The sequence below is a fragment of the Polistes dominula genome, unplaced genomic scaffold (genome assembly GCF_049000335.1).
Source record: "Polistes dominula isolate Pdom_NZ unplaced genomic scaffold, Pdom_raw_medaka contig_31, whole genome shotgun sequence".
In the NCBI taxonomy this organism is placed as follows: domain Eukaryota; kingdom Metazoa; phylum Arthropoda; class Insecta; order Hymenoptera; family Vespidae; genus Polistes; species Polistes dominula.
Window position 1 is genome coordinate 7,815,608 of NW_028300925.1, and position 23,247 is coordinate 7,838,854.

General features: G+C 31.1%; 1 protein-coding gene across 4 annotated transcripts in view; it reads left to right on the forward strand.

The window, feature by feature from the left end:
• Ca-alpha1T (Ca[2+]-channel protein alpha[[1]] subunit T) overlaps positions 1–23,247 on the forward strand; it is a 73,132-nt gene that overhangs the window by 8,727 nt on the left and 41,158 nt on the right. For 3 of the 4 annotated variants that reach the window (XM_089171145.1, XM_089171148.1, XM_089171146.1), the window contains exons 2-6: positions 9,644–9,756; positions 10,829–10,962; positions 12,116–12,213; positions 13,270–13,441; positions 17,670–17,708. In XM_089171145.1, the coding sequence (XP_089027271.1) occupies positions 9,644–9,756; positions 10,829–10,962; positions 12,116–12,213; positions 13,270–13,441; positions 17,670–17,708 (556 nt within the window). The remainder of the gene's footprint in view (positions 1–9,643; positions 9,757–10,828; positions 10,963–12,115; positions 12,214–13,269; positions 13,442–17,669; positions 17,709–23,247) is intronic. The other variant, XM_089171147.1, reaches the window with a different exon arrangement.

Consider the following 23,247-nt stretch of genomic DNA (forward strand, 5'->3'; position numbering starts at 1 on the left):
TCTCATGGTAGTTGCATACTTCCGCTTCGAGCTATTTCGTGCTAGAGAAGGAAGCAAGGAAGGAAGAAGAAGAAGAAGAAGAAGAAGAAGAAGAAGAAGAAGAAGAAGAAGAAGAAGAAGAAGAAGAAGAAGAAGAGAGGGAAGAGGTGTAATAGGCAGGCGCGAAATCTGAGAGATTGGAGGAAAGGGGTGGGTTTGAAGAAAAAGAGGAAAGAGAAGCGTCAAGAAGGGGGAGGACTAAAAGGCAATATAAGAGTAGATTTTTACGGCGATTTAGGTCTCGGAGCTCGGTGTTAGCTGTGTTGTTGGATCGATCCTCCATATCATCAGCCAACCGTTGGTGAATTCCTAAGAGTACCAGGGGTGCCTTGATCGATGTCCTCGTACGAAGGCTTTCCGAACATCCTACGTGTTTAAATGAAATATATCTTGGCAAAGATCTGTCTTAATGCTCGATTTCCATTATAATCATTTTCATTTATACTTTTTTTTTTTTTAATAAAAATTTCCTTCTTCTCGTATCAATTAAGAGGGGGGGGAAGGAAGTTTCTTCTTATTATTTAAATATAAAAATAAATCTTTCCAGATCGAGATATTTTAATTCCTTAATGATAATATTACGGATCGTTGATGTAGAATATTGTTCAAATAAATGTAAGATAATAATAGTATCTATTTAAACAGATACGTTTCTCAATAAGAAAAGTTAAGAATCGGGGATCGGAGGAATGAACGATCGTTAAGCCCAGGTATATACCTAGTACTTGCCATTAAGGATACCTCGTTAGCTCTAACATCGAGGATAGTGCTGATAGCGGCTAATTGTAAGTGCTACTGTAGTCAAGTGTCTCCATTTGACGGGTTTGCTCGTTCGCTTGTTACCTACCTATCTACCTACCTACCTACCTACCTACCTACCTACCTACCTACCTACCTACCTACCTACCTACCTACCTACCTACCTATCTATCTATCTACCTACCTACCATCCGAAGCTACGAGCAAGTATTTGCTTTGGAGTACCCGACTCGTGCCACGCTTTGTTTGCATTTCGGTACGCGAGTGCCTTTCTCTTTGTATGTGTACAGACAGTTACAATGTCAGAGTGTTTGGTCATAGTAAGAAAGCTTTTAATCTTATACTTGTTACATCGTTTGCTGTTATAGTTGTTTTTAAATATTCCTCCCACCTTACTTTCTTCCTCTTTCTCCTCTTACTCTCATCCATCATTTTTCTTTTACTCATATATTGTCTTTTTTTCAACTCGTAATCAACTTTTGATAAAAATAATTTAATATAGGATTTCCTGTTTTTTTTCTTTCTTTTTTTTACATAGTATATATAGGTGCGCATATATCTGTTGCTGCAGCTTGCTTCGCGAGCTTGCGTTTGTCTCGAGTATGCACTGGTTGCTAATATCGAACACTTTGAGTGTTCACATACACATACAACGAAAAATTTATATTAAAAATTGTACATGCGATATACGAGAATATACCTTGCTGACGTATCTAATCGTTTACTTTTTCTTTTTACAATACATTCAATATATTTACATAAAATATCATGTAACTTACGTATTATCTGCCAAATGGATAATAAAATCAAAGGGTAGGGAAAAAAAAGACAAAAAATTTGTTTTACATTGAAATGCAGTTTTTTTTTACTTGCAGACGGATTATATTAAAAATAATGTGCTTTCTTTTCCCCTTTACCCTGTGCCCATCTCCCCAAAAAAAAATCCATTTGTTCGTCATTTATTTTTCAACATTCCATTATCTTAAAACCGGGAACATTTTAATTACGAAACCATATATATATATATACCACTGAAATTTGTCTAACGCTCATGCGCGTCGCGAACTAGGCATTAATTTTTCATATTTTATTCAGCTCGACGAAAAAAAAGAAAAAGAAACGAAAAGGAAAGGATAAAAAAAGAAAATTTCGCGGAACTTGCAGTAACGGTTCAATTTCTCATCGTCGTCGTCGTCGTCGTCGGTGATGATGGTGGTGGGTGGGTTGTGGTTTTGTGCGTTTTTGTCTATGAAGAAAAATAAATTAAAAAAAAGTAGAAGTAAATAATAAGCAGGTTGGATAAAAAGAGGCATAAGGGTGGATTAAAAAAAATGAAAGTAAAAGAAAAATAGATAAAGAAAACTAGATAAAGAAAAAGAAGAAGAAGATGACGAAGGATTATATATATATATATAAAGGAAAAAGAAGAATAGGAAAGTACAGTGTTCAATGGGATAAAATATCGATATATTTCGTGGCATTGATCGAATATGATAATGGGGGAGAGAAACGAGTCAGCGATGTTGTACGATTCTGCGCACGCCTGACCTCTCTCTCTTTCTCTCTCTTTCTCTTTCACAAGCTGTTAGAGAATCATCATGCTATCTCTTTCTCTATTTCATTCGCCTATGTATATATATATATATATATATATCTAAATCCACGTATCTGCGTTTTCTCATCCTTGGCCAAACATTTCCCCTACTATTTTCGTGCCGAAAAGGTCCTGCACCCTACTAGCGTGTTCTCGTGTTCCCTCGTGTCGAGTAACACGAATCGAGTTACGTTAAAGTGGCTTGTTCATGATAAAACGCTCTTTATCGTTTTCGATCGTTTGCCAGTGATAGGACTGGATGAATGGAAAAAAGGAATGAGAGAGAGAGAGAGAAAGAGAGAGAGAGAGAGAGAGAGAGAGAGAGAAAGGTAGACAGATCCGTTGATTCAGAAACTAAAACCAAAAAGAAAAAAAATAATCAGATAGATAGACAGACAGATAGAAAGAAAGAGAGAGAGAGAGAGAGAGAGAGAAAAAAAAGAAAAAGTTTTTTTTGTCTTCTCAAGAAGTTACGTTGTATCTCACGTTTTTACGTTGAAAGGGGGAGAACCGTGACGAAACGTCCAAGATGTGAGTGATGCACAGGGATGAGAGTTTTAGAGAGAGAGAAAGAGAGAGAGAGAGAGAGAGAGAGAGAGGACAAGGCGGAGGCGAGTCATTTATTGATCGGACATACTCCGCACGTTTGTAGAAAGTAGATAACGCAGGAAGTTTCTCACGATCTGCCTACCACCACTTGCTTGTTGGCCACCGAAATCAAGTTACCCTTATGATGTCAAGAAAAAGGGATGACGGTGCTACCCTTACGATCAACTTCTTACATTAGATTGAATTTAGATTGTTGGATACCTGCTGTTGCTACTGTTGATCGAAAATGTTGTACTTTTTGATCTTATTGATGACATATGTTCCTTGAAAACCGAAGCTTGGGAAATGGAAATACTCGAGTAATATTTTTTTTTTGGGGTAGTATAACAAAAGAACTCGATAAGCGATACGCGTAAATGTTCATGCGAATAGTGTAATATCATTGGAAGATAATATCGGTGACGTAAGGGAACATCGATAAATCTACACAAAAAAAACTATTTCATTTCATGTAATATTAAGGAATACAGAAGGGTTGCTACGACTATTTTCTTGGATTAAATTGAGGTTTTTTTTTCTTTCACATAATATCCAAAGTTTTGTTCTTTTTTATATTATCGGATAACATATGCTCGAGACACGTGGAAGAAAAATAGAATAGATTTTTGTTGATCTTGTTGTTGTTGTTATCGACAGTAACGAAAGTTTGATAAGCGAACGTGCCTTTGTAAATACCCCACGTGAAAAATGGAATATTTTCGATGATTTATTTGCCCCGATATCGGTGACGTAAAAACATCGATACACCTACTAAAAACAATTTCAACTTTTTTTTATACGATAATAAAAATACAACGAACGAAAACAGTTGTTGTTGTTCCTTTTTTATTTCCTATATTTTTTTTTTTTTTTACAGGCATATTTCGTTCTATCGGATTGTTGTGACAAATAAATTCGATAATTCGATCGTTCAAATCAACGAGATATTATCTGTCGTCAAATTTAAAGGCATATCCAATTTTGTTTTATCGTTCGAAGGGAGGTTACATTTAAAGATCAAAAGTTTTGCATTGTATTCATAATATATGCACGTACGAAATGTAATCGTATTATAAAAGAAAAAAACGCATATAAAAAGTACAAGAATAAAAAAAAATACTCCATAATATCACCACCAATAACAATTTTTGTTTAACCGCGGACCACTTGTCGGTGAACCGCGTGTGTTTGACGTGTCTGTTTTGTAGATACATTGGATTCATATAAACTTGAGCTCGCACATTGATAGGCCATTCTTTGAGATCAACTGGATTCTTAGAAACGAGGAAGATGGTAGAAAAAGAGAGTTAGAGAGAGAGTGAGAAAGAGAAGCAAGAAACAGATGTTCTGATGGATAAGAAGAAAGTGTATATACACTGTCTATGTGTGTATATAATACACGTATGTATATCACACGTTCGCGAACGCTTAAGAAACATCAAGATGCATTTTGCGTCGACGCGAACGTGTGCCGTCTTCTATGGCGTCTATCGAAGAGTAATTGATCAGGTACTATATATAAAATTGTGTAGGTTGTAATACGGGAAGCGAGGAAAGTCCGATACCAGCTGGCTTCTCTGGTCGCGTTAGGTCAAACGCGTTGTCGTCGTCCACGCGTTGCTTTTTCAATGACGCTCTTCTCATTCACACGCACATACGTATATAACATACATATACCTATATACATATATATATTTAAATATACATAGAGATTATAAAGAATATACCTCTTGGTCTTGTGTTCTTTTTATCGTACGCAATTTGTACCAACGTGCCGTTTCAATTTCTCGTTCGAGTTGTTTAGTCGAGCCCTTCTTTTTTTCCTCCACCAGCACCTCACACCACCCCCTTTATATATATATATATAGTTTTTTCTTTTCCCTTTTTTCATTCTCTTCCCTCATAACGCGTTACTAACCCGACCCGCTTTGTTTGGAATTCATACCTCTCTCTACCTTCATTTTACTTAACTCTGGTCGGATCTTCTTACCTTGCCACGTCATTTATTTTTCAACGCGTATCAATTTCAATTTGTAATTTTCTCTTTCTCTCTCTTATGTTCGTGTGTTTATCCTATTCTCTTGATTTTCTAAATATAGAGATATTTTAATAAAGTTGCTAAAGTTGTTCGTACAAAACTTCCTAGTACATATACATATACCGTAATAACAAAGTTCAATAAAGTATAAGATTTCCTTTAAATAATATTATTTATTCACCATAACTTGATATATATATATATATATATATATATTACAGATAGGTATTTCTATATATCGTGCGTGCTAAAGATGAGGTTTCTACTGTTTCGTTGTTCGGCTTTCGTATATCACGTTTCCTCGAAGAACGACGTAATTAATACAAACTTTAGTCGTTTAGAAGTTTGTCTCTCTCTCTCTCTCTCTCTCTCTCTCTCTCTCTCTAGTTAGTTGGACGGTTTGGTTCAGGTTAATGCTAGGCTCCTATAACTCTACAACTGTTTGCTAGCACATTCCTATTTGTATTTACCCGACTCGAAGACTATACAGTTCTTGTTCTCGTCGGAGGATAGGAATAAGTAGAAAAAAGGTACATAATACAGAAAGAGAAAGGTAGAAGAAAAAGGGACAAACGGGGCACTGCATTATACGCAACATTGGTACGACACAACTACTACCATTTGGTAAGCTTGCTCGACGTATGATTTACTGGTGGCGCTTGAATGCAGCCACAGAGTACGTTTTAATGGACGCCTGAAATCCATGGAACAGTACGTCCCGTTTACGTCTCGGAAAAAAGTCAAGAGAAAATATTTCCAAAGGAAATTGGACGAAACGAAATATCCTTTCTAAAATCTCATTGTCAGAGGAAAGACAATTTATTCGATTATTTTGATAATATTAAACAAAAAAAACTAAATCATGTTAAATGATAAAATTTAACAAATTATGATAACAAACGATGATGATGATGAGGGCTAATTGTCTCGTTAAACTACTTATCCTTTTTTTTTTTTTATTGGTTAACAAAGTTTCGTTTATTTGCCCTAGAAAAGAATTTAGATTCTCAAAGGACAATAATTCTCTAATAGTCTTCCAGACGGGCAAAGTTTGTTGGATCTTTTAGGGAGGAACGGACTTTATAGGTTACTACGGTGTAAAAGATAAAAGGAGAAAAGTTTCATGGGCTTTTACTTTAAGAAGTTGAGACCCTTTTCTCTTCTATCTATCTCTCTCTTGTCCTTCGCCTAACAAACTTTCTCCAATGCGCGTCACTGGATTTAATAGGCGCGTGTTCTTTATCGGATATGTCGTATTCCTGAGCTTTTGTGCGAATCTACACGTAAAATACATACGTGTGGGGCTTCGTTTTATCCATAACTTTACCTTTAAAACCCCTCTGTGTGGTGTTACTTTACCAACTTTACTTTACCATTCTCACAGTTGGGAGATTTTTTTCACCTTATCGTTGCCGTTACTTTCTCTTCTAAATAGCTTTGATAACATACAAAATCCAATTAGAGATTTCAACGTGAGATTATTTTGAAAAGCGAGAAGAACATTTTTTTTCTTTTTTACAACTATGAAACTTTTACAATCTAAAGATTTGTTATTTCTATGTAACGTAACAAGGGTGAATAAAAAGGAATTAATGAATCAATAAAACACTAATTAAGGCTCAATATCATTTTCTTTTATCGAAAGATTTGATCTTTCTCTCTCTCTTTCTCTTTTTTCTTTTTTTTCCACTTTCCTTTCATTTTCTTCTCCTTTTTTCTTTCTTTTAAAAGTAACCAACCGTAAGATATCTAATTCGACGACGGAACACTCATAAATCGTGTACAAATGGGGACTCTAAGTCAAGCGAAGAAAAACGGAATATTCTTGCTGCTGCTGCAGTAGTTTCAATCTTGCACGTTTTCCTCGCGCGTCTCGGCCGCTTATTCTCGTGCTAAAAGTATCACTGACCTAGAAAAAAAATTTCGTCTCCCTTTACTTGCTGTGCACAACGGGGAAATACATATTTCGTGTGTGAAAGGATACGTAGTTTACATTTTTTTTCCTAACCCTTTATCCTGTTTTGTCGAACTTTAACTTTTTGATTCGATCGTTGGTTCCTCTTAACTAATTTTTTTTTTCGATTTTCTTATAACAAAGATAAAAATTATAAATAAATTAATCAAAAGTAAGAAAGATATTATTTTTGTCTGTTTTTTTTTTTTACGTCCTTGTTTCGCGCATCTTCAAATATAAAAATGAACGCGAAAGATAATAATAATTGAAATATTAATATTGTAAAACACATTTTTTTTTGTTCTTTATATTTTCTCCGGGAAAGAAGAAATAAAAGGTCGTAGAGAAACACCACCGTAACACTTTCCAAATTGTTTACTTAACCCGCTGGCGTATATTTGAATTTTCCATCCAATTATGCTAACGCCCGAGGAAATGAGGCGCATTTTTATTACGGAAACAACGAATTTCAACGGTCTCTAACGCGTTACTTTTTATATACACGAAAATTTCCTTCGAAATAAGTCTCGTTGACTTGCTTCGAAGAAAATTCATCCTCCTTTTTTTTTCATAGACAACAAAAACACATAGATAGATGGATAGATAACTTAGTTAAATGTCATTTTATTTAAAATCGCTGTTACGCTTTTTCGTTTTCTCGTGAGAAATAATTTATAACCTTGCGTGTTTGATAACAGTCACGCGATCTCCTTTTTCGAACGTTATGCATTGTTCTACTATAAGTCAAGAAGGGCCAATTACCTTTTCCGTACACTTTTCTATTCGTTTAAAAAAAACACGTCTGTCGTGCAACATCGGTTAATCGATTTCTTTCTTTTCTTTTCTTTCTATCATTGTACCTATCAATTTTCCTCTTTTTTTCCTTTACATTACCTCTCAACGTTCTAACACAAAATAATTGTCTATCTTTTACAAATGAATTTTATCTTTCAATTAAATCCTTTTTTTAGTTTTTAAATTCTTGAAAAGTAAAGAAAATAAAAATCAATCTAAAGGATTGAACAAAGTTACATATTAATTATCGAATATCAGATTGTATGGTAATGCATTTGGACAGAGTTAAATTGTTCTATCGTAAGTGAAGTGTTTAGATAATAGTCACTTGGCAACGGCGATCGACCAGAAGATTATGGTCGAAGTTCATTTCCATCGATCGATGTTTCCAGTCGTGAGAGTAATACCATATAATGAATTTCAATGAAGAAACCGATAAAGGTTGTGGCTTTCTTAATTCGAATATATTTAGATATAATACGTAACGAGCAGTAAGTTAAAAGTACATACGAATGAATGTTATCAATTTATAACTATATTACTGACAAAAACAAATCTTTTTCAATTTATGGACAAAACACATACCTATCGTATTTTATATATACGAGTTGATGTTCAAAATATTATCGGCTTAGGTAAAAGAACGGTTTGAATAATTCTAACTCGCCATTACCTATAATCATCGGTGGATGCGTGTCTCTAGACAAACACGTGGCTTGTTTGTAAGTTAAATATAAGATAAATGGGATACGAGTATTGAAAATAAAAATAAAAAACAAACAATAAGAGAAAAATATTCTATCAAACAAAGTATATATATTATTTTAAACGTAACAATTAATTCGCGATACTTGTGTTAATAAATTTAATATTTATTTTGTAAAGTAATCGTATTTATTTATTATTATTATTTTCGATAACTTTGGTAATGGTAATTTTGATGCATTGAATATCAATGCACCGAATTAATTCTTACACCTAACTATATAATAATAATTAATTCATGAGATGAAAAAAAGAGAAAGATATAAGGGGGAGAGATAAAAATATAAGATAAAAATCGATTTTGAAGTTAGAACAGAGTCGCGAACGAATATATCGGTTTAACGATAAGAGGGAATATGTAAGATATCGCCGTAAGGGTTTCTCCTTACGATGCATTTAAAACGTTTCCTTGGGTATCCTCTTGGTCCATTCATAATCTCTGCTTTTCATTCGATGTGGTACTTCTTTGAAGATGAAGAAGAAGAAGAAGAACCAGGCGAATCAAATTGAAGCCATTGTATAAAGAAAATCTTAACTCATTGTCAGTACTATTATATCACCTACTTGCATTTAACAATGGTATAATATTTCGTTGTAGAAGGTGGTTAGTTGGTTGGTTGGTTGGTTGGTTGGTTATCGACGATTCCACAATACAGGTTTCTGTTTCGTTCGGACCCAAAGCAATCCCTTTGCAACATTCCGTTCTCTCTCACTTTAACATAAACAACTTTTCACAATGAATCGTCGTTGTACGTACGCCTAGGTACATATAGGTATACTCTTAATGTCGCTTTAACCTACATTTTATGAAAGCGCTTTTCAACGCTCCCTATGTTTTTAATTACGCCGTTCGAGTGTTCTTCTCTCTTTCTAAGTCGAAATAATTTCGTTGCGTGTTACCGAAAAGGGAAGTCTACGTTTTTTTTCTTTTTTGTCCATCTTGCCGTTTATCAACGCTACAACGCGCTCTGAAACATTGCACATTTATCTTGACATGTGTATTATACGTTTGACAAAAAAGTCCTTTATTTATTCATTTCTTTTCATTCGTTTACTATTTGGGGGAAAAAAATTTGATAAATGATATTTTTTTCCTTAACCGAGAGATTTACGTGGTTCGAAAGAATCAGCATGATGGTGATTCTTCTTAATTGTATTACGCTGGGAATGTATCAACCTTGCGTGGACGACCAATGCGTGACGAATAGGTGCAAAATATTACAGGTAAGCACGTTAGATATTATCAATCTATTACGATCTTAATCGTTTTAATGTCACGGTACTTCTGAGAACATTCAAATGCCAAATGTCCAATATATATCTTTGTCTTTTTATTTCTAAACAATTAATCTTCATTATACTGTTCATTATTATATATTAATACAAAAATTTGTAATATCTGTAATACAATGGATCGTAAAGAATATGTAAAAATAAAATAAAAAAGAAATATAATTTTTTTCTTCAATGTTTCTTTTTTTTTGAGAATATCTTATAAATAATTCATAATTCTGTGATAATGAACAATCTATCTTTGTTAATTATAATTAACCGATTAACGGGCACTCTTATATTAGGTATTAAATAGAAGAAATATAATTATACCTTTTTGATATTCTAACGATTAAGTAACACATATAAAAATAATGTATTAACAATTTAATTAAATTACACATATTCATTTTTAATTACAAATATTTTAGCAAGTTCCCCCATATCAAACTAACATATCGATAATAAAAGTAACTAAGTATATACTTACATTATTGATAGAAATATATATATATATATATATATATATATTATAAGATATTAACTATTTTATCCTATCATCTAAGAAGTAATTTATCGCATGAAAGGATAGATTGATAGGTGTGAAGAACAATCAAGATAATAATCGATTGATCATTCGAATCGAATCAATTGATTATCTTTGTGTCCATCTCCAACTAAAGTCAAAGAGAAAACGAGAGAGTTGGAGAGAGAAAAAGTTTCTTGTTCATCTCAAAATTGATACTCGGAATAGAATAAAGTTAGAGTAGGAGAAGTAGGAGATACAAGGAGCAGAAACACAATTCATTGTCGTAGGATGCTCATCGATAATCGAATCTCTCGTCGAGTACTCTCAATCAATCATGTTGGATACCCTTGATAGGTCCTTCTACGATCTACCCAATCCCAAGCTATTTTCTTTCTTCATGCATCAACTTGCATCAGCCCTTACACAGTTGAATCTTATTCTTATAAAATTCCTTAATCTTCTTATATTATATAGCTTTCCTTTTTTTTTTTACAGATGTTCGACGACATAATCTTCGCCTTCTTCTCCTTGGAAATGACGATAAAAATGGTGGCAATGGGTATATATGGTAAAGGAACTTATCTCGCTGACTCCTGGAATAGATTAGACTTCTTTATAGTTGCAGCCGGGTAAGTGGCACTTTATTATTTCTTATTCTGGAATTCCTTTCTGTTTCTCTTTCTCTCACTCATGTCAGTCTTTCTATTTTTTTTCTCTCTTCAAGGCAAGTTGTTTTAAAAAAAAGCCACGATTTCGTGTCTTCCTTCTATCTTACATTTTCTTTTTCTTTTTTTTCTAATTCCACCACCATCACCTTTCCTTTTTCTTTTTTATTTTCAACGAGCTACCTCGCGACCTTGTATCCTGCAATTTCCGTTTTTGTTCTTTTTCGTTCAGTTAGTCTCGTCACGATTTTCGGCAACGATCGATTATTTACGAATTCGTGAGTGAATGTAGCGTATAATTATGTGGTTTAAACTTTGCACTTTAAAAAATATTGATTTTGTTGTACGACATAAAACGAAATTGGTTGTATAACATATTTCATATTTTGAATTTATAGTTTGATTGTTTTTTGGTTTAATAAAACGTTCATTTTGATTTCAATTTGTTTGGTGAATTTGCGGTAAGAAAATTCAATTTCTTTTCGATTGTGTATGGCGAGATTTTTAATGAAATTTTGTACGTACACTACGTGAACCTTTGATCTCGTGCATGAGCTTGTAACAACGACGCATACGCAAAGTGTTCCCTTTTTTTCTTCTTTTTGTTGTTTGCTTTTATTCTTTTTCTTTTTTCTTACGAACCTAAATCTTACTTAATTAGAATAGCGAAGAAATAAAAGGAAGCTTTTTAAACTAGAAAAATATTTGTTAGACATATCAAAAGAATTACGAATGATGAATAAATGTTTGATCATTGCTTGTTAAATAAATTGAAAATAAAAGAAGAATGAATGACAACAAAAATTGTGATTTCTAATAGACAAAGTTAGAATAACGATGTTCGATAGTATTCGATAAAAGAATTTGATTAAAAATCGATTTACTACGAAGTTTCAGTAAAAGTCGAATTTAATATGGGGAGGAGTCTATTTTCATATAAGTTGTTTGAAAACTTTCAAGGTTCTCTCATGAATTCGTTCGTTTGTAGAGTAGGGGGGAGGGAGGGAGGGAAGGTTTATAGTACGTGACGGTGAATATAATTTCTATGAATATAAAGATGTGTATGTGTGTGTGTATATATTGAGAGAAAAATGATTTTTCGTTCGATCGTTTTCAGCGCACTAGAATACTGCCTTAACGTGGAGAACATGAATCTATCGGCGATACGGACGATAAGGGTTCTAAGGCCTTTACGAGCTATCAACAGAATACCGAGTAAGTAGGAAAAAGGTAGTGTGAAATTTTATCGCACGTCATAGTTGATAGGCCTACTCTTTTTCATATTTCTTTGTGTATATGTACATGTATTTGTACGCTCGTGTTAGCGGCGTTTCTCATATGTTAGCAGCAACGTGCACGTTCACGCGTGTGTGTGTTTGAGAGTTCGCGATGTTACGAATAATCTCGGTTTACTCTTGTCATCGATCCGTCTGGGGGTTTTATAGTCGCTTTTATGAGACCGCGTGAAAACTGTCGGCCGTTTTAGGGTTTTTTTTTTTTTTAAAGTCTCTCACTCATTTTCCCTTTCTTTCTCTTTTTTTTTCTTTCTTTATCTTTTTCATTTTTCTTTTTACATGCGAGTATTTTGCTGATACATCGTGTTATGCAAATGTAAACAAACAAGCTTCGTTATTTATACACACGATTTTCGCATCATCTTGCAAACAAGCATGCGCGCGCGTTCAAATCGATTTCAACTACCAACTACCACGAACGACGACAACGACACACGACTACTGACGACTAGAGAAAAAAAAATATAAACAATATAAATATATACTCTCGTCTTCTCGATCCTTAGTACGAGTTGTATTCTTCCGTGTAGCGGTCATAACCCATCTATTCTAGTATTTTATTATACTTCGTATAAAGAAAATGTATCCTTTTATTTGATATCATACAAATGATAGGGAATTGTTAGCCAGGTAAGCTCACGAAGTATTTAAATTCTGAAATTTATTGGGAAGGGGGTAGAAAAGTAAATTCATTGCTTGCAGTATTTTCTTCCTTGTTATCAAAAGGATTTATGACATTATTACCAAAGAATATTCTTTACGATTATATATATCTACGAGTGAGAAAATAGAACGAATTTCGAATAGTAACGTGGGAATTTCGGTGAAAGAATAAAAGAGAATAAAAGAAAGTGATAAATCTATCGAATCTTGGTGTTATATATATATATATAACTATACATAGATATATTTTTATTTCTTATTTTTAAAAGCGATAATCTGTTAATAAAATTTCCAATTGGAACGTGTCCAACAGGTATGCGAATTCTCGTGATGCTGCTCCTCGACACTCTTCCCATGCTAGGCAACGTCCTCCTCTTGTGCTTCTTCGTATTTTTCATATTCGGTATCGTCGGTGTCCAACTCTGGGAGGGAATTCTACGTCAACGTTGCTTCCTCAAGGCTCTTCCCAACGTCAAGTATCCCGAGTAAGTAAAAGTCAAGTACAACGTCTGGTTGTTGAACGAAAAACGGAGAGAAACAGTAGAAAAATAAAAATAATGGATAGACAAAATGAAAACAAGAAAAATATAACTCCGAGTTTGTCCTTCAGCCAGACATTTTTTTTTCGTTAGTTTATTTGTTATTCTTTCTTAGTATTATTCTTATTCTTCTTATTCTACTTCCTTGGCTATTTGTTTCATTCCATATCCATAATTACACTATTTTTATTTTCCAATGTTATTTATTTTTTTATACTTTATTCTATTTTTTATTTATTAAATAATCCTCTCCTGTAATATTTATTCCATAACTATGTTTTTTTTCTATTATATAATATATAATTTTATTTTTATTTCATCGAAGAGAATCGTTATATAGAGCAGCGTTTTTTTCTTCCTCAAAAAAAAAAAACACAAAAAAAAAATTAATGTTACAAGTTTTTCTATTTTATTTCATTCGTTCATCGATTATCGATTACGATCGAAAGATAGGAATCAATCACGTTAACGATTTCGAACTATAATTTTATTTATTTCACACACACATTGAATTAAATTTCGTATTTTGATAGATATTGATAAAGACACGGATATATTATTATGTTGAATCGTAATCATTAATCAGAAAATGAAATGGAATATCTAAGATAGATTCCACGTTTCTTCTTATGTGTCTGGATTCCCTTTTACTACGGCGTTTATGAAGGTCGGCGTCTTATCGACGACGACGACGACGACGAAGTCTCGTTCGGACAAACGTCTTCATTGATTATCTGCTTTTGGAGAAAAGGCGCCGAACATAATACGTCGCGATGTCTTATCTATAGGAAACATATCTTTATCTAGGAAATAACTTTGAAGATTTGATCGAAGAACACAGCTCCTGTTAAATGAAATAACTGACGACCACCACCAAACTCGATTATAATAATTATTATTTCTCCTTCTATCTTTGTTATATTTCCATTCGACATTTTCGTGTAATATGTGAAACAATAAGAAACTTCAAACTGTGTTTCTCCATTAGAACAAAATGTTCGATATATTTCTTTCAATGATTTTATCTATGAACTAAAGTTCATTGTAGGCTCTTCAAAGCTAACGATTACGTTTTAATTAACATATTTTCTTCTCACGATTATATATTAAATTTGTTAGATTTTTTTATCTTCCAAGTTCTATAGATTTAGGGTTTGTAAATAATATCTTTGCGTAAAAGATTCAATTTTTAATTAATTTGGATTTTTGTTTATTAATCACGATTCGAAATTGCATACATTTAATTCAAATCTTTGAATTTTAGTTAGAATCTTTGGTTTTTATTTTACGTCGCTGGTCATATATTTTTTTTAAATTTGATTTTTTCTTCCATTCATATTTCCTAATAAAAAACTTTGATTTAACGCTGCTCTATTTCTTCCCAACCCCTTTAACTCTACTTAATTTATAATTTTCACAGATGCTACTCTTCAAGATCATATTTATTGCAAGTAGGTGTGTGCGCGCGTATTTTTATTTTATTTTTTTAAATTTATTTTGTTAAATAATACGAAGAAAAATACAATATATTATATAAGACAATTACTCTAGAACAAAACGAATTTTTTTCCCGAACAATAATATAATTATTCCACGTACAATTTAATAATACATCTTTTATTCTACACCCAGACTCGCAGTCAACTTATTTTCATTCATTTGCATGCATTCGAGAATCTGTATACTATTATATACGTTTATACCCGCCTACATATTTTTATTATATACATATTTACTTATATACACGTATAATATTAAAAAAAAGCATGCACGCGTAGAAATTACGCGTATATATTTAAAATCGCGAAAAACTACTACCAATTACCATAATACTACTACCACTACTACTACTACTGTTACTACTACTACTATTACTAAACGTTCCATCAACGTTTTCTATACATTCAAAACGATTCACATCATTTTATTGGATGAAATATTTTCTTTTGCCTCGCCTATAAGATTTTACTGACTCGTAATTCGAACTCTCCTTTTTGCAATAAACTAAAATGCTTCTTCTTTGACGCTTCGCAATTGATGCTTGCCAGTTTGTGATCATTACCGAGATACATAAATACATAAGTTAAGACACGATAACTTTTAACGAACAAACTGAATACAATTTACGAAAATATTCTCAGAGAGAGAGAGAGAGAGAGAGAGAGAGAGAGAGAGAGAGAGAGAGAAAGAAAGAGAAAGAAAGCAACGACTGTCGAAGTATAATAATCTTTATAAATATTATAATTTATTTACAAAATTATTCACACACACACACACACACAGTGTTTCTCCCTTTTTGAAGAGACGGAGGATTGTTAAATATAAAAAAAAAATATAAAATATGGATGTTCAATGAACCCTCGTAAAACGACTTTCACAAATTTGTCCAACTTTCCATAAGAAAGAAAATCCATTAAGAAAATGACCTCTTTAATATATGTATCGGTAATTTTTATACCGAATAAATTATAATACGATAAAAAATAAGAAGAAAATAAATTATTAAATTCCATCAAGAAGAGAATATTTTCCTAGCATAAGCGTGTTTGCGGTTCAACCCTTATAACCCACCCCCTTCCATCATCCTCTTCCTTTCTTCTTTCTTTCTTAAGCATAATAAATTAATAGGACGTTCAATTTAGCGCATTTTTAAAGCGGGTTAAAGTACACGAAGAAAAAAATAAAAAAACAAAGTTGTCGAGACTTTCGTTGTCTATATCTATCTCTTTCTCTCTCTCTTTAAGCTACTCTCATCCAGCGTCCATTTTTTGTTTCCCAACGAGTATCCATCTTGAAAGTTTCTTCGTACGAACACGATTCGTCTCGTGTCGGGTTTTTTCCACGTCATCCAACACCGAAAGATATCCTACATATGTTGTTACATGTATGTACACTATCTCCCGAAAGTTTAGTTAGTTATTAAAATCAAATTTGAGAAAAAAGATATTTATAACAAACAAATAAATACTTTTAGGATAACTGAAGGTAAATTTATTATTTACCGAAAATAAAATTACTTATAGAGATATAATTTCTCTTATTTTTTGTCAACAAATTTTAATCATCATGGAAATCATTTTATCGAGTATTTAATATTTTTCCCCCTATGTATTTTCAACAAGTTGCCAAAGATGTTCTATACTGTGAGAGAAATGTGTAATTTATAAAAAGAACATTATATGAACTTAATCAAATATTGATATTTCTTAAAAACACAATTCAACTCGTTAATCTTTTATAATTTTTAAGATAATAAAAATTCAAACTTTTTTACGGTTAGTATATTTGTACACGTACGAAAACATATCTTCTTCTTCTTACTGCCTCTCTCTCTCTCTCGTTTTGGTTAGATTTATTTACCATGATGGTTGGTATAGTGGACACGAAAATTGCTACGCAAGAGTAAACTCGTTAATATCCATGCTCGCGAAAAAAAAGATAATGTCGCATGTTAAATTAACGAATTTAACAAGAGAGATGGGTGATATAAACCCATCTACACACACACACACACACACATTTTCATAGTTTCTATTCTAACGAGCAACTAAGCGGTGTCTGGATAGCTACACTCAATGGGGGAGAGTCACGGGAAAAGAAGGGTAGGAAGAAGGATATAAAAAATAAAAATATACCAAAAAAAAAAACAAGAAAAAGGAAATATTAAAAAAAAAAGAAAATGCACACGGAGTTCATTAAATCCAAGGTCGTGCAATATTCAAGCAAGCAAGTAAGCGTGTGTATGTGTAAACGTATATGCATATACATTTTTCGTATTCTTTGCGCGCGCACAAAAACTCATCGATATCGACCAAATGATATAAAAAAAAAATACGACTTCAAATAATAATAATAATATAATCTAATTATTAATATTATTATTATTATTATTATTATTATTATTATTATATTTATATATTTTAGTTGATTCTAATTATACGAGAGAGTAAAATATAATATCTCAATTGTTATCGAGTTGGAATACAAATACGATACGTCTTTTCTACTCTTTTTTCGGCACCTTTCAATCCGACCAACCCTCTTTACTATATTTTTCATTTTCCTTCTATCGTTATTAGAAAATTAAAAAAAAAAAGAAAAAATAATAACAAAATGTAGAAATAAGTATGTAACACTTGGGGAGCAGTGACAGGCTGTTGTTTCGCTGTTGCAGGTTACTCTCGGACGAGTACTCGGTTCGATCACGCATTTAGTAAGCTCTATTAGAGAAAATGTGCTGTACATACTTACAAACACATATACACATGCATACACACATATAAATATATATACATATATATAAAGTTATGTCAATTATATTATATACTATACATATATCATCGCATATATATATATATATATATATATATATATATATATATATATATATATATACACATGCATCCATATCTACATAATCGTTTAATAGAAACAATTATATTATATACATACATACTTACATAGACAGATAAAGTGTATGATATGAATACGTATATGTAAATGTCACAGAAGTATTCCTAACCACTACCATTGCAAATTTGACATAATTGATATTAACTTGTAATACAAAGTTTCCTTATTCTTATATGGAAAAATTCTATATTAGGATTATTATAATTTTTTAAATTATAACATATATATATATATTTAATTTTAGTATTAGATATTTAATTATGTATTTAATTGTATATATTAGATATGTAATTTTATTGCGAGAATTAATGTTTGATTATTTGAGAAAATATTATATTTCTATAACAATTAAATATTTTATTGCAATAAAATTGATATTAATTTGAAATTATAATAATCCTAAAATATATTTTTTGGTTTAATAAGAATTTGGAAATATCGTATTACAAGATAATATTGATTGACACTAGGTGTGATACGAATACTCTTGTGTGATTAATTTTATATATATATATATATATATTTATATACAAAAAAATATATATTTTACACCTCTCTCTCTCTGTTTCTTCGCAAGACCGTTATTGCGGCTGTGATTGTAGTGTTTTAATAAAGCATGCTGCCTGACGGACAATGGGCACATTCCTGTTCGTGTTACGTCGTTTGCTCACAAAAAAAAATATTATTCGAATTTTCGAATTTTTTTAACGTCCAGCGAATGGATATGCCATCGAGACGTCCATACACGTCTAGAAATATGTACATATGTCCAGACCGAATGACGACTTTACGCTTATCTTCAAACCAACCACCGATCAATATTTTCTCCATTTTATTTTCAACGCTATCTCGTTTCCTTTACTTTTTTCTTTTTTGCGTTTTTTTTCTCTTTTCGTTTTTTTTTTATTTTCCATTTACTACGGGATAAATAAAAAGTCATTTGTGTGTGCGAAGCGTCGAATGATTTTATTTCAACGTGCTGCTCAGCTTATTTCAGTCAGTCAGATTATGCCACGATGTTAGGTTACATTTTTTTTTTGTAAAACTCGTCGTTGAAATGAACAAATAAGTGTGGATAAATTAAACGACTAATTTTGCGCAGCATCGATCAGACTCGAGTATTATTTGTTTAAACCAGTTAATCGTAAAATTTATTTTTATCAAATTTCTCAAATGGAATGAGTAATTCAAATCGTGCAAAGAACGAGTATAAATGTCTAATCGAGGACTAATGTTTTTATTAGTCCGCAAAAAGGTCAAGAAAAAAACGAGAAAGGATTACATTTTTATTTTATTAAAAAATAAATTTAATATACCAATTTAAAAATAATAAATTTAACGGATGAAACGAAAGATGCAAATACATAACAAATTTAATTAAATAATTACGAAGGTAAAATAAACATCAAAATGACATTTTTATTATTTCTCATTGAAATTAGAAATATTTTCGTAATAAATGGTAATATTTTATTTTACACGACGAGTATACACGTATCAAATGTACCAAAAATAAAAAATAGTTTTGAATTGACCTGTCAATCAAGTCTGTCGGTTAATTGGTTAAAATAAAATTGTTTTTTTTTCTTTTGGTTGTATATGTGAAAAAAAAAAGTTGTTCCTTGACCTAACATACTATAGTTGTTTCATAAATGGTTGAGTCTTCTTTTGGATGAAACGAGTATCGGTTCTCTTATGGTCTTCGTGTGCGGTTCCACGTAATAACATGGCACAAGGATTATGATTTCTGACGTTCTAAGGAAGAAAGGACGAGATTCTGAGCGGATTCGTTCGTGAATCGATCGTTCGCTTCGTCGTTCTTGTCCATTCGATAAATGGAGAAAAAACGCAAAAAAGAAAGAAAGAAAAGTAGAAAAAAAGAATCTGTATCGTCTCTCTTTCAATTCTCTTCTTTTTCGATTGCAAAGTCTGCAAGACGAGACCTGTCTCAGATTTGGAAGGGGTTATTTTTTTCTTTATTTTTTATTTTTTTCGATGCACGAAATCGATGATGTGTTCTAGTTTATTTACTCTCGATTTCTATATCTATATCTACATATCTATCTATCTATCTATCTATCTATCTATCTATCTATCTATCTATCTATCTATCTATCTATCTATCTATCTATCTATCTATCTATCTATCTATCTGTCTATATATCTATCTATCTGTCTATCTATATATATATATTTGTTTTTTTCTTTTTTTTTTTCTTGAAATATTTTTCTTAATTTTTCGGAACATTCGAAAAGAAATAAAACGTATTGAAAATTGTTTCGAAAAATTTTTGAGATATTTTTCTAAATAAATTTTATACTAACGATATAATATAATTATTATATAATTATATAATATTATTATATAATATAATAATAATATAATATATTATTTTACCGAATAATTTTCGTTAACATTCTCTGTACTGCACATTATTCGATAAAATAATTATAAAATGCATAATATTGTTTTTATAAAATAATTAAAGAAAAAAGACGCGCGGATTTAATTATTCGGAATTACTCTCGTAACATAATATAAATATTTTGTTTAAATTATTTTTATCATCGCGACATAATAAGAAAGATATTTCAGTGTTAAACGTGAACGTACAACAACGTTGTCTTGTACTATATCGCTGAATTAATTCTGTATATGAGTGTGGTTATAGATTTTATTATAAATACACACATATATTATTGTAACGCTGTGTGTGTGTGTGTGTGTGTGTGTGTGTGTGTGTCATCTCTTGTCACTAATTTTCTTTATATACGTCTTTCCGATTGATCTATTTTTACATACATATTACATACATACATATATACATACATATATTAATATGACTGAATACATTATGTCTGTTTCTATATGCATCCCCTCTTATCTCAATCTAATTGATGTAACATTTATCTACTTTCATCCATCTATACGTGTTCTATATATTACGATTAGATAATCTTGGGGAGGAGGAAGGGGTTATTTTTTTTCTTTTATCTATTTCTAACGACTTCATATTGATCGTCGAATGATTTTTTAAATATTTTATCGTAAAATCGTCTAGACACGATTTTTCATATTCCCTAGTAGCACAAAATATTGAAAAATATTGAATATTAAAAAATAATAATATATAATTAAAATATTAAAATATTTAATATTAAATATTAAGAAATATTAAGATTTAATATTAAAAAAAGATTTGTCTTATTAATATTAAATACACATGTATTCAATATTTTTCAATATTTTGTACTACTAGGGTTTATATTCTTGTATGTGCAATGTAAATTAAAAATATTAGAATAATAAAAAGGACGGGGTCGTTAACTTTAGTTCTTCGTCATCGTTGATTATATCGAACGATATCACTCGGACGATATTCTCTCGTTAAATTCGATGCTTTTTTTTTCTTTCTCTCTCTTTCTATTTCTTTGTCTTGTAATAATACGCGCAGTCACGTTCGAACGATTCGGGGTTCCGTTCATAACGGCGGATTAATTTCGACGTGAAAGTCGCTTTTTTTCTAATCTCTTATCCATGAGAGTCGATCGTCGTCAAAGGTCATTAAGGGTTTAACGAGATGACGGAACGAGGACGAAAATATGGGCTGTATAAGGGTTCAAGAGATTCGATAAAGGAACGAAAGAACGACGATTGAAAACTATACCGTGCAAATTTCTGATTTTTTTCTCTTTTCTTTTCACCCGATGACATTTAAAGAAGAAAGTATACATTTTTTTGTCAGACTATGTTTTTTTCTTATAATTATTCAAGATATTGATATTATTTTTAATTAGTATGAGAAAATATAAAGAGAGAGAGAGTAATTATGATAGTAGTTTTATTATGAATCAATAATTATGCAATTAATATAAAATTGATATAAATTAATTTTTAATATAATTTAATTAATTAAATTTATTATAATTAATTTATATTTATATAATTTTAATATAATTTAATTAATTAAATTTATTATAATTAATTTATATTTATATAATTTTAATATAATTTAATTAATTAATTACATTTTATATAAGTAATTTATATTTAATATAAAATAAATTATAATTAGAATTTAATATTATTTTAATATTTTATTATATATTAATATAGGATTTAATATAATTAATTAATTTTAATATAGAAAATAAATCGCGACTTCTTCTTTGACACAACGTGAGTTAAAATATTTTTAAAAAATTTGCTTAAAATTAAATAATTCTAACTCGTAAAAAGAAGAAGAATAAAAACAAATGTAAGATAAATCATAAAATTAATTGATAATATTTTTATTCTTTTTAAATTCATTATTAATTGACTTGCATAATTAATGATACCAATTTGAAGATATTATATAGTTGTAATAATTAGTCTAGATCTAAGTAAAGAGTTTTGTAGAATATCGAAAATCGTTTAAAGTCAATGATAAGTTTTAGTGACGGGGGCGTTTAAAGTGAAACGTGGGGTGGGGGTGGGGATAGGAAAATCTTGTGGTTTCTTAAGACGATACTTGTTCGGTTTTGCAGGGTAAACGAGCACGATGATATTTAACTACTCGTAGCTAACACCACTACTTTATATACTGTATGTAGAGTGACTAGAAACTTTGAAAGCAACAGGCGATAGTGGAATAACGATTTAACGAGAGAAAGTGAGAGGGAGATAAAGAGACGACAGGTGTCATCTTAAAAAAAGGTAATTTTCTTTCTTGAACGGATGATCGGTTGATTGATTTAACGAGAGACTAATTAATTAAACGTAAAGAAACTTAAGAAAGTAAGTAACGTAATTGATATTTATCTCGATGGTGGGCGATGAAAATTCCCAAAGACTTTTTTTTTATTATTATTATTTCTATCGACCTTTATCTCCTACTCGATAGAAAAAGCCACATGTATTATATGCGTTGATGATGATAACTATGATATTCAACTTACGTTAACGTTATAGTAACTTCCTTCCAACAAATTATCGCGAGCAGTACAGTCTTATAATAGCTAACTAAAAATAACGAAACACGTATTAACCGGATTCGCGATCAAGGAAAGTCAGTTGAAACGAAAGTAAGAAAGAAAGAAAGAAAATGCACGTCGACGAAAAAATAATATTGCGTTTAAAAGTTCATATCTTTTCGTGAATTCTAAAAAAAAGTTCGTAATCAATAAGAATTAAACGTTATCGTGTCAATTTTAGTTTTCGTTTTGTTGTTTTTATTCTCAAATGCCAAACAATCTTGAAAGTTGAAAGTAAAGTAAAGAGGAAAGGATAGAATCTCGACGTTTATATCCTTGCATTGTCCGATAATAGAGAGTATAGAATCGGAGCGCGAAATTTC